This window comes from Magnusiomyces paraingens (assembly GCF_902498895.1).
Source record: "Magnusiomyces paraingens strain CBS 517.90 genome assembly, contig: contig2, whole genome shotgun sequence".
In the NCBI taxonomy this organism is placed as follows: domain Eukaryota; kingdom Fungi; phylum Ascomycota; class Dipodascomycetes; order Dipodascales; family Dipodascaceae; genus Magnusiomyces; species Magnusiomyces paraingens.
Genome location: NW_022474068.1, coordinates 4615545 through 4627500, shown reverse-complemented (window position 1 = coordinate 4627500; position 11956 = coordinate 4615545). Strand labels below are relative to the sequence as shown.

Genomic DNA, 11956 nt, shown 5'->3' with positions numbered 1-11956 from the left:
CAATCTGAGAGCCGCATCTCGTTACCTGAGCTTTATATTCGAATGGGTCTAGGCCATAATCATGAAGAGGCTCGCAAGCGCGAGCAACGGATTCTTGGTATTCTACGTGCTGAAGGGTTCCAATTGGGTGAACGGACTTGGATTCGTGATACTACTGAAAAGGACCGCCGTAGAATTATTGATGAGATTCATCACCAGACATTTGCAGACTACTCGTACCCCAAAGAGCTTATTGAGGTCATTGTGCGCCGCGGCTCGTATTACCTCATGCAGGGCCGGCTGCGCCGGATCCGCCGGGGCCGCAAGGTCGAGCTTGCTCAACAGGCTAAGGCGTTGGCTGGTAAGCGTGGATTAGTTCATGGTGGTAATAGTAATAATGGAAGTGGAAATGGAAATGGAAGTGGAAGTGGAAGTGGAAGTGGAAGTGGAAGTGGATGTGTTAGTGTTAGTTCTTCTTCTACATTATCTAGTAGTAATTCTTTGGCAATGGTTCCTATGGATGGTAATAGTGATAATAACTTGACCAATTCAACAGGGTCAACAGGCAACTCGCCGTTAGATGGAAGTGGGGGGTCTCCGGAATGCGAAGAAGATGAGGAGATGCCGTCCCCGATTGAGGCACCGGCGGGTCCTATTGCCTCAGACAGTACTGATACTACATTAGAAAGTCAGTTTCTCAACTAAACTGTTTCTTCTTTTTTTTTTTTTTTTTTTTTTATTCTTATTCAATTCAATTCTATTTACTCTATTCTTGTTTATTTTTTTTTAACTCTCTTTTAATGATTAATGATTAATGTCCTGTGTTTTTAGTTTCTTCTGTTTTATTTACTCCTTCTTTTCCCCCTTTTATTTTGTACTAGTATAAAAGCCAAAAAAAAAAAAAAATTAAATATTAACAAAATAATAACAATGTTGAACCCTTTGAAATATAATAATAATAATATTCTTAAATAAATTGGTATATATCCATTTCTAGAATATTTTAATTCAAAAAAAAAAAAAAAGTCAATTAATTTCTATATAATATACCCGTTTTTTATTTTTTTTTTTATTTTTTTTTATTTTTATCATTATTTTCCAACCACCAACCTTTTGGCGATGTTTCACGTGCAGGAGTATTGATTAGAATCTGAGAGCAAGATTTGACAAAAATGTAACCAAATGTAACTATTTGTAATGTAACAAATAAAAATAAAAATAAAAAAGAAAAAGAAAAAGAAAAAGAAAAAGAAAAAGAAAAACTGAATATAGACAAAATTGTTTCTTCTCTGAAGAGTTTACCCAAAAACAGTAGTCAAACAGATTGCTTTTGAAAAAATAAAATAAAATAAAATAAAATAAAAATTTATAAAAGTTTTTAAAAAATAAAAAATTTCCAAATTTCTATATTATTTGCTGGTTTGGTAAAGAGGAACCGAAATATGAAAGTCATTTTCAACGGGGATATTCGTTTTCGGTTTTTTTTATTATTATTTATTATTTATTATCCCTATTCCTATTCTTCTTTTTCTTCTTCTTCTAAAACCGTTTAAATAAGTCAATTCTTCTTGGCTTTGTTTCAATTGACTTTTTTTATTTATTTTTTTACCATTTTTCTTTCTTTCTTTTTTTTTTTTTTTTTGTTTGATTGCCCTGAGATTTTTTTTTTTTTGTTTGTTTCTTAAGGACCAAAAGGTACAAGGTTTGGTAGTGTTTTTAATTAAGTCATTTAAAGATTGTTTATTAAAGTTCCATTATTGTTCTTTTAATGATAATAATATTTAAACCCCTGTCCTTCTTATTGATGTTAATGTTGTTGATTTAATGATAAGAATATTAATATTATTAATAATAATAATAATAATAATAATAATAATAATAATAATAATAATAATAATTTGCCAAATTAAAAAACTATTCAAAACTTATAATCAAAATTCTTTTATTTTTTTTTTTTTCATTTTCATTCTCACACCATTTCTTATCCCCCATTTATCTATCTATCTATCAATTTGTTAATGATTGGTGATTACCAAAAAAAAAAAAAAAAAGTTTCTTTTTTAATCACCGGTGATATCGTGGTTAAATTTAGACTTTATTTATGTCTATTATTATTATTATATTATTATTATTATTATTATTTTTTCACCCATTATTTTATTTCAGATGGACACAAAAAATTATATAATAAAAAATACAAAAATAAAATACGGGGGGTTTTTTTTTTCTTTTTCTTTTTTTTTTTCAAAAAAAAAAATAATTAACCAAAAACTTGTTGCACTTGCTCATTTATTTTTATGAGTCCATTTGCGCAACCATCCGCGCATGCAACCACACCCAATAAAGATAGTTTATCTTAGATTGTAACCTGATTAAAATTTTATATTTTTATTTTTTTTTATTTTATTTTTATTTTATTTTTTGGTTTTTAACCTTGATAATCAAGAAACTTGTCTTAATGATAGTAGGTAAAATTATCGCTTTTAACAAATACTTAATGCCGATTCGTTCTTTATTTATTTTTTTTTTTCGGAGATTGCTTTAACCTTTTTTTTTGTCTTTATATTTTTATACGTAATGCCAATATTATCAAATAAAAATAAAAGTCTTGGACTTTCATAAATTAGCGCTCAAACAATTCTATGCTTATATTCAACTTAAATGTTCAACCGAAAGATGAAATGAAAAAAAATAAATAAAAATAAATAAAAAGTAGCAAATTTTAAGTGTTATTGAAATGACTTGTTTTATTTTTATATTCTCAATTTCTGTTCATTTTTTTTAAGTCCTATTTCCTAAAGTACTATTTTATTTTCCTTCTTTAATTATAATTAATCTATAAATCTAAGTAACAACATTCAAGTTCTTTGTTTTTGAAATCTCTTTCGGACTAACCCATTCACAAGAAACGACGAAAAAAAAAAAAAAGAAAAACAAGAGTTGACGCATAATCAAAGACAAAGATTTTTTTTAGAAAATATTTAAAGATGACTCTCGTATTAATCAGAAATTTGTTTTTTTTTTCTTTTTTTCTTTTTTAATTATCGACCAAAAAAAAAAAAAATTAAAAATAAACTGAAATCGAATAAATCAACATCTAGGAAAATTAAAATTAAAATTAAAAAGAAAAAAAAAAACCACCTCAGAATAAACAAAGAACAAAGAATAAAGAGCGACGGGCAAAATGGTAATGAGCAATGGACAACTAACTACGGAAAACAGACAACGGACTCCTGTCAGCATAGAGTGCCATACAAATAACGACCAACCGGCTAAGGATCAAAATAATCTCAAGGCAAATTAAACAATTCCAATTAGGGCTCACTTTTAAAACCTAACACTTAACACCTAACACTTAACACCTAACACTTAATACCTAAACTTAAAAATTTAAGACATAAATATTATGACTTGAACAATAATACTTAAATTAAATATTTAAACCCTAACCCTGATCTACAATCGTTATTATTATTATTAATTTTTTCTTTCTTTCTTTCTTTTCAAATCTTTGTAATACTTTCGGGGGTTTTTCAATACCTACACTCTAACAACAATGTCCATGATTAACGATATCGTCGAACATTTCAATAATGAGGACCCTCTGCCGCCGGCTCCTCCAGCCCCGGTAACTCCTCACACAAATCAATCATTCCCTAAAGCCTCAAGCACAAAGTTTGCTTCGTGGCGAGAACGCAAGCTACAGCGCGAGAAGGCTGGCCAGATATTTACACCGCCAGGATCAAGTACCCGAAACAAAAAACAGCAACAAGGAGAAGAAAAAGATACCCTTGCAGACTCATCGATTGCTAAAGCTCTGAGGAAAGCACAACAGAGACATGGCGGGAATGCAAAAAAGTTTACCGAAAGTGAGCGGATTCACATTGAAAACTTGGAAACACTTGCACGAATGTCGCCAGAGGAAATCGAGCGTGAACGTAATGAACTGCTTGCTATGATGGATGAACACGTTTTACGTGGACTACTGAAAAGAGCTACGGGTCGGGGTGCTGGAGAAAACGAACTGGATGACGATGAAGTTGCTAGAGTGCTGGGGCAAAACCCAATGGGAGAAATGGATTATGAAGAAGAAGAAGAAGAGCTTGTAACTACGGTGGATAATAAAGACGAGGAAGCAGACCTTCAGGCTACAGAGAAAATGCGCAAAACAATGGAGGGCTTTTCAATTGCCAATGTTGGCGTGGATGGGCTTACTGACGACGAGCGATACCCGTCATTTGAAGAGTTGCAACAGATCCAAAAAGAAATGGATGACGCTGAAGCTGCTGCAGCCTCCAATGTTCACTTCCCGCAGCCGCGCGAACACGTTGCTGCAGAGCTTGATCCCACAGACCCGCAGTTCAATGAGAAACTACATGCAAAGTATTTCCCCGCTCTGCCAACAGAGCCCGAGAAGATGGAATGGATGCAACCTGTGGATGAGGCCAAGGAAGAAGAAGAACTACAACAGGCCGAAACGTTAGGGTTACTACCACGCGAGTTACGGTTCGACTTTAAGGGTCACTTAGTATCGCCGCGCCAGGGCCGCGAAATTAGTGTACGTGCCGGGCTTCACCACCATGGCGATGCGCCTAGTTTAGCAGGCTATACATTACCAGAACTAGCTCATCTTGCACGTTCTTCAGCTGCGAGCCAGCGTGCACTTGCCATTCAGACACTTGGTCGCGTGCTGTTTCGGCTTGGCCGCGGCCGTGACTATGGCCAACAAATTGGTGCTGGATTATGGGGGTTAGTTGATGAGACTCGTGTCTTGGAATCGTTGGCTGAGGCCGCCGACGAAAAGAAAACCCGAAGTGTATCGGTGCGTGCATATGCCGTTGAGGCCCTATGGTTGTGGCGGCAGGGTGGTGGTGCCCGGCCGGCCGTATGAGCGGGGTGTGGAGAAGAGAGGGTAAGAGGGGTAATCACTAGCCGGGTAGTTTCGGAGGGTTTGGGGATGAGTGAGGGAGGGAAAGAGGCATCGGTAGATATTTTGAATGTAAAAAAGTCGGAAGCCACACTGCACAATTTTTTTTTTTTTTTTTTCTTTCTTTCCCCTTGTTCCCTCTTTTTTTTTTTTTTTTTTTTTTTATTTTTATTTTAATTATTTTTTTTCTCCCCCACCAATTTCTCCTCATTTCACAGACACCAAAAGATTTAAAACCAATTTTAAACATTTTCTAGTATATAACAATAATAGTAATACACTTTCATTTTTTTTTTTTAAATACCCTCGAGTCATAAGATGCCGCCGATACGCTCTAAAAGCTTTCTGGTCGGAGGACCTAATGGCCCACAACAGTACCCGCAACAGCAGCAGCGTCAGCAGCATCAGCAACAACACCAACAACATCAACTGCACCAGCAACAGATGCAACAGATGCAGCAGATGCAGCAGCTGCAGCAGCTGCAGCAACTGCAGCAGCATCGGAATCAGCACCAGCAACAGCACCAACAACAGCACCAACAACAGCATCAACAACAACCATCTATGCAACAAATGCAACAGCTGCACTACTTTCTTCCAGACCATTTATCGCTGCATGACCTTGCTCTGTCGCACGGAATTCCCTTCATCACGCTAGCCAACGGCAGTGCCGTGGGCCGAAACGAAACCACCATCCCTGATAATGTACCCAACAGTATTTCTCTCCCAGGAACCCCGCGTGGGGGAGGTGGATCCACAGACTCAACTTCTTCTCCAAGTCCAATACCAGCCGGAACCCCTGGGGGCAGTGGGCGGCGGACAACTCCCATGTCTCGTGACCAGTACATGCATTTTGCTCGGTACGAGGAGCGGATTCTTGAAAGCGTTTTCCTCAACTGTACACATAGCCAGTCAAAGCTGCCGCGCAGCTTTTACTTCAATATTATGAACATGATGATCCAGGAAGAAGGCGTGGACATTGATGAGATTATGGACCTGGATTCACCTCATGGAACTCATTTTAGCGTTGGCAAAACGCAGGAACGTCGTGCAGCGCAGTACCCATACCCACTATCAAATAACAATTCTGAGCGCAATAATATGAACCCATTACCCTCGCACAGCTCTCGGCCTCCTAATAGCGGATATAGCTATGGGGGTGGAGGTTTTGGAGGAAATAACGGTGCTACAAGTGGAGGCACTACCACGAATACTCTTGGACTTTCGCAATCATGGATGCAAGGGTTTTTGGTTCGCCACGATAAACTTTTCCGCCGAGTGTGCAAGTCTGTAGGAACGTGCGATATTGATACATACGACCTGTGGTTTTGCGAGTTTTTGTCTGGAATCCATGATCGGGACATTGCCATGGAGAACATTTACAACATGGTGGATACCAACGTATACAGAGGGTCATCTTCGGAAGAGGACTCAGGCAACCGAGTGATTCGTGACGGCGGCGCAAGCTACTTTCTGACGCTAGGGCAGGCTCAACAAGAGCGGCAGAAGGTTGTTTCACATGCAGAGCAAGTGTGTGCGTCGACGATAGAGGCCATTTGTGCGGACGGAAGTGCGGTTGCACCGTTTATGAATGTCAACCAAGGAATGGTAAACCTGGATGCTGGGAGTGTGGTTTCTGCCGAGATGGTACAACGGTTTCAACAAAAGGGATGGACGTTTCATGGTACCAAGGACGGCTGGATAGGTCCTGAAGCGGCGTACGCGTGGCTGGTGAAGCATTTCGATGTACGGACACGCGACAAGGCCAAGGGCCGATTGCGTGCGTTAGTGATGAGTGGAGAGCTGCGGCACTTGTCGTTTCGATTTTTGCGGTATGCTGCCGAAAATGGGATTGTTTTATTTTTTTTCCCTGCACGCATGGGGCAAGAGGTGCTACAGCCCTTTAGCGTGGGGCCTGGGCGATACTTACGGACGCTTGATCCAGTGATGCAGGCGATTCGGGAGGCGCTGTTTGGGGCCGAGACTGTGCGATGGTCCGAGTTTTTCGACATTTGTTCACAAGCGCGGTTAATTGGATTGAGCGGGAGCAAAGTGCGGGATGGCTGGAAGGGTTCTGGGCTGGTGCCGTTTGATCCTGGACTAGTTGTTGGAGCGCAGTTCCCTGGGATTAAAAATCCTCCATTACTTGTGAAGCAGTTGGAGATTAAGTATAAGCATGATGATGAGCAACAGCGGAAACAAACGTCAGCAATTTTGAAGAGTTTAGGAGGGGAAAGTGCAGGGACTACAGTTAATGGTGGGAATAGTGATTTGGCAGAGTACAGCAGTTATAGTAGCAAGATGGGTCAGAAGCAGTTGGCTAAGGGAGGACGGAAAAACAAGAAGGTGGATGATGGCAGTGTTGGTAATGTTGGTAATGTTGGTAATGTTGGTAATGTTGGTGGTACCGGTGGATCAAGTGAATCTTTGATTCTTGCAAGGCAGTTACACGTGCGAATGAGGGAGCTTATTCCAAGTGATGCTACGCAGTTTGCGATATCGATGAGTACGTTTAGCGCACTGTACAAGGCACTTGGAGAGTTGGTTGAGAGTTTAGAGAACAACGGTAGTGTTGGCAATGGTGTTAGCAATGGTGTTGGCAGCACTAACAATAATTGTAGCAGTAGCAGCCTCAGCATCAGCAGCAGCAGCGGCAACAACATTGGCGGTATAAACAGCATAAACAACAACAATAATAACAACAGTAATAGCAATAACAATAATAACAACAATAATAATAATAAGATTATGAAGCGCCGGGAGAGTGCAGCAGAAATCGTGTTATCGTTTTATAATAATACAAGTGGCGGGTTAAGTCGACGCAACAGTTCTGAGACTCGTGTTATGGATAATGGAGGGAATGGTGGGTTAGTTGGTCGGAGTGGCAGCAGAGTTTTGTTGAATTCTGGTGTGCAACAACAGCAACAGCAGCAACAGCAGCAACAGCAGCAGCAACAGCAGTCGCAGGCACCAACGAAAGCAAAGCAGCAGCAGCAGCAGCAGCAGCAGTCGCAGGCACCCTCGAAAGCGCAGCAGCAGCAGCAGCAACAGCAACAGTCGCAGGCACCCACGAAAGCACAGCAGCAGTCTCTGCCAAGCGCGTCAAGTTCGGGTGTTCCTGCGGCAGGCAGTGGAGGTGGGAGTGGGGTGCAGCATAATAATAATAATAATAATAATAATAATAATAATAATAGCCAACAAAAATCACAGAATTCACAACAACAACAACAACAACAGCATAATAATAATAATAATAATAATAATAATAATAATAATAATAATAGTAACAAGAACAATTTACGATACATGGAAAGATCTTCATCTTCATCTTCATTATCATCATTATCAGATAACAACCACAACAACAACAACACCAACAACCAAAGTAATGGTCGACGAGGAGAAAATGGTGGAAATGGTGGAAATGGTGGAAATGGTGGAAATGGTGGAAATGAAGGAAGAATTGTTGACAATTTGTTGGAGCCCTCATTGGATGTATTTGAGGAATTTGGGTTTTCGCGGCGCCGGGAGAGTATGAATGGCGGAGGTCCCAATTTGAGTCACAGCCATTATAATGTTGTTAGTTTGAACAATAACAATAATTTCAATAATTTGGGGATGAACAATAGCATTAGCGGCAGCAGTAGCAGCAGCAGCAGCAGCAGCAGCAATAACACCAACAATAGCAACAACAATAGCAATAACAATAGCAATAGCAATATGAATAGCAATATGAATATGACTATGAATAGTAATACTAATAGTAATACTAGTAGTAATAACAGCATTAACAATAGCAATACTAATGATGGTGGTAATAATTCAGAGGTCAACTTGATGGGGATTTTGAGTAGCATGGGACTTGTGGGAACTGGTGTCCGACAAAGTTCTGTGAGTCATAATAACAATACCAACCAAAGAGGGTCATTATCATCATCATTATCATCATCATTATCGTCATCGTCATCGTCATCATCATCGTCGTCGTCATCAACATCATCTTCAACATCTGCTTCTACTAATGAGGATAATTATGGAATAAATAGTGTGGCAGCAATGCACAACAGTATAAATTTTTTAAAATCTCTTGATCTTGTGAATTACATGAATACGATGGGGGGAGGAGATGTCAAGGATGAAGAAAATTGAGAGAGTTATTTTAATTTAGAAAATAATAATTAATTAATTAAAAGGAATGTTTATCTTTTTTTTTTTTTTTTTTTTTTAAAGTCTTTGTTTTTTATATATTTTTGTATAATATTTATTTTTTAATAAGAATTTATTAAGAAAATGAAAATGAAAAAAAAAAAAAAAAGCTTTCCCGCGATATTTTGTATTTAAAACAAAACTAAGCCTAAATCGAAATAAGGCTTATACTTTTGAAGGAAAAAAAAAAAGACCCTGCAGAGGGCAAGGGTTAAGAGCAAAAAAAAAAAAAAAAAAAAAAAAAAATTAAAAATTAAAATATCAAAATATCAAAATATGATTAAAATAATTAAAAATTATGCAAGCTGCAAGGTCACAAAGATTGATTGCGCAAAAGGTTATTTTAGGAGGCTGAAATGGAGAGGGTAAAGTAAGAGTAAGGAGTAAGGAGGGTTTGGGTATATGACACATTTTTTATTTTAAATAATTATTTAAATTAAAAATATATTTTCTTTTTAACAATAATAAATAAAATTTATTGATTAGAGAACTGTTAAAAGGTACATGTAGTATTTATATATATGTGATGGGAAAGATTAAAAAAATACGCGATACTTTTTTTTTTTTTTTTTTTTCGTTTTTCGTTTTTCATTTTTTTTGTTTTTATGTTTTTATGTTTTTATGTTTTTTTTGTTTCAAAGACAATATTAATAGGAGTATCTTATATTTAAAAGACAATTATTATTATATATTACATACTGATTACGTGTCTTTTGTTTGTAATAAGGTGGTGGTGGTGTTAAAGGTGTATATGCAATTGCCTAAAAGACCCGATTGAGGTTGAAATGTTGTGTGTGCGTGCATGGTTTGATAGTGATTAAAAAAAGACAGGTGCGTTTTTATTTTATTTTATTTTTTTTGATTTTGATTTTTATAAAATCAAATTTGATTTTGAGGCAACAGAGAAAGAGCAAGGGCAAGGGCAAGGGCAAGGGCAAGGGTAAGGGGCGGAGGGGGAGAGAGGGAGGAGAGAGGAATATGAATAAAGATATTGGGTAAAATAAAATAAAATAAAATAAAAAAAAAAAAAATATGAAATAAAAAAGAATGAATTAAAAAAAAAAAAAAAAAGCAAAAAAAAATGTAAAAAACGACAAGTCAATGTGACTAAATTAATAAAAAAAATAAAATAAAAATAAAATAATAAAAAAAGTTGATTTTTAAAGTGCATACAGGGGAGGATTTCATTTTATTTTATTTTATTTTATTTTATTTTATTTTTTTGTGTTTGTGTGTATATATATTTGTATGTTTGTGAGTACCCCTCTTTCAAAGCTTTAAGGCTGTTGATAATTTGTACTTGTTTTTTTTTTTTTTTTTTTTAATCGCACCAGGGAAAAGGAGGGGTTCTCGCTTAGAGTAGATGATAAAAAGTTATTACAAAAAAAAAAAAAAACAAAATGTGTCATATAATAATAATATTGATAATAATAATAATAATAATATTTTGCAACATTTAAAAAAAAAAAAAAAAAAGAAAAAAAAGACAGGGGAGTTAAATATAAATATATAGCCGGGTGAGAAATAAGCGAGAGTTATTGAGTATAACAGAAAAGTTTGTTAATTAATATAGACAGTGAAAAAAAATATCATTAAATATATATCTCAATTATATAAAATCAATCAATCAAATCGATCAATCTATTAAATCAATCAATTAAAATCAAAATAGGTTTAAAGATAAAACGGAATTTAAAAAGAAAAAAAAAAAAAAAAAGAGATGATTGAAAATATTTAAAAAGAATTGATTGATTTAAAGAATTTGAAGAATTTAATAATAAAGGAAAATAAAAAAAAAAAAAAAGGGATTTTTGTTAGTATAAAATTTTGTTTTAAATAAAATATAAAATAAAAATAAATTTTGTAGACAAAGAAAGGAGAGAATTGATTATTGATAATAAATATTTAATAGTAATCATTTATATAATCAATAATAATAATAATAATAATAATAATACACAAACAAACAAACAAACCAAATAATAATAATAATAATAAAGGCAACATTGATTTTAAAAAAAAAAAAATGTGATTTTCTAGATAATTAAAAATTGAAATATTTTTGTTTTAGGATTTATAGATATATTAGATATATTTATAATTTCTAAAAAAGAAAAAAAAAAGAAAAAAAAACAATATAACTTTTATAATTATAAAACAAAAAAAAAAAAAAGAAAAAAAAGTTATATTATATATATTTAAAAAAAAACGCGTTTAATAATATTGTTAGTTTTAAATAAACGCGTTAATTGATTATAAATTATATATAAACTGACAGGTTAATTGAACAAACTGACTGGGATGGTTGGTTGGTTGACTGGCTGGGCCAAAAAAAAAAAAAAATAAAAATAAATAAATAAATAAAAAAGGTATAACAAAAGAGCCTTAAATGAACGGAAAAGGGCAAATTTCCCTTTTTTTTTTTTTTTTTTTTTTTTTTTTCCTTAAACAAACAAACAACTATCAAAACAAAACAACAAACAACAACAACAATTACCACCACCACCACCACTACTACCACCATCAGCCAAAAAAAATCAATAATACGCAAATATGGCAGCAGATGATTTTAGATAAAAAAGCACACACATTCCCACATTTTTTTATTTAAAATTTTCAAAAAAAAAAAAAAAAATTTCCCTATCATTAAATATTTAGAATATAAAAAAAAAAAAATTAAAAAAAAATTAAAAAAAAAAAGGAAAACAAATTTTTTAAATTTTTTAACTTTTTTTTTTTTTTTTTTTTTTTCAAAATAAATTATTTTAACATTGAAAAATTAAAATAAAATTCCATTTTGTTTTACAAAAAAAAAATTTATTATTATTTTATTTTTTTTTTTTT

At 34.5% G+C, this 11956-nt stretch overlaps 3 protein-coding genes across 3 annotated transcripts in view; all 3 read left to right on the top strand.

The window, feature by feature from the left end:
* SAPINGB_P003199 (uncharacterized protein) overlaps positions 1 to 684 on the top strand; it is a gene marked incomplete at both ends in the record, with an annotated part of 2271 nt that extends 1587 nt beyond the window's left edge. Inside the window, one exon of the mRNA XM_031997917.1 lies at positions 1 to 684. This exon is cut by the window's left edge and continues 1587 nt beyond it. Coding sequence (XP_031853808.1) covers positions 1 to 684 — 684 coding nt within the window.
* Positions 685 to 3535: 2851 nt separating this feature from the next.
* On the top strand, positions 3536 to 4870 carry SAPINGB_P003198 (uncharacterized protein; the record flags this gene model as incomplete). The annotated part of the gene is made up of 1 exon (XM_031997916.1): positions 3536 to 4870. The coding sequence occupies one exon, from the start codon at positions 3536 to 3538 to the stop codon at positions 4868 to 4870; it is 1335 nt and encodes a 444-aa protein (XP_031853807.1).
* Positions 4871 to 5224: 354 nt separating this feature from the next.
* Positions 5225 to 9055, top strand: SAPINGB_P003197 (uncharacterized protein; the record flags this gene model as incomplete). Its single annotated transcript, XM_031997915.1, has 1 exon — positions 5225 to 9055. The coding sequence occupies one exon, from the start codon at positions 5225 to 5227 to the stop codon at positions 9053 to 9055; it is 3831 nt and encodes a 1276-aa protein (XP_031853806.1).
* Positions 9056 to 11956: the final 2901 nt, after the last annotated feature.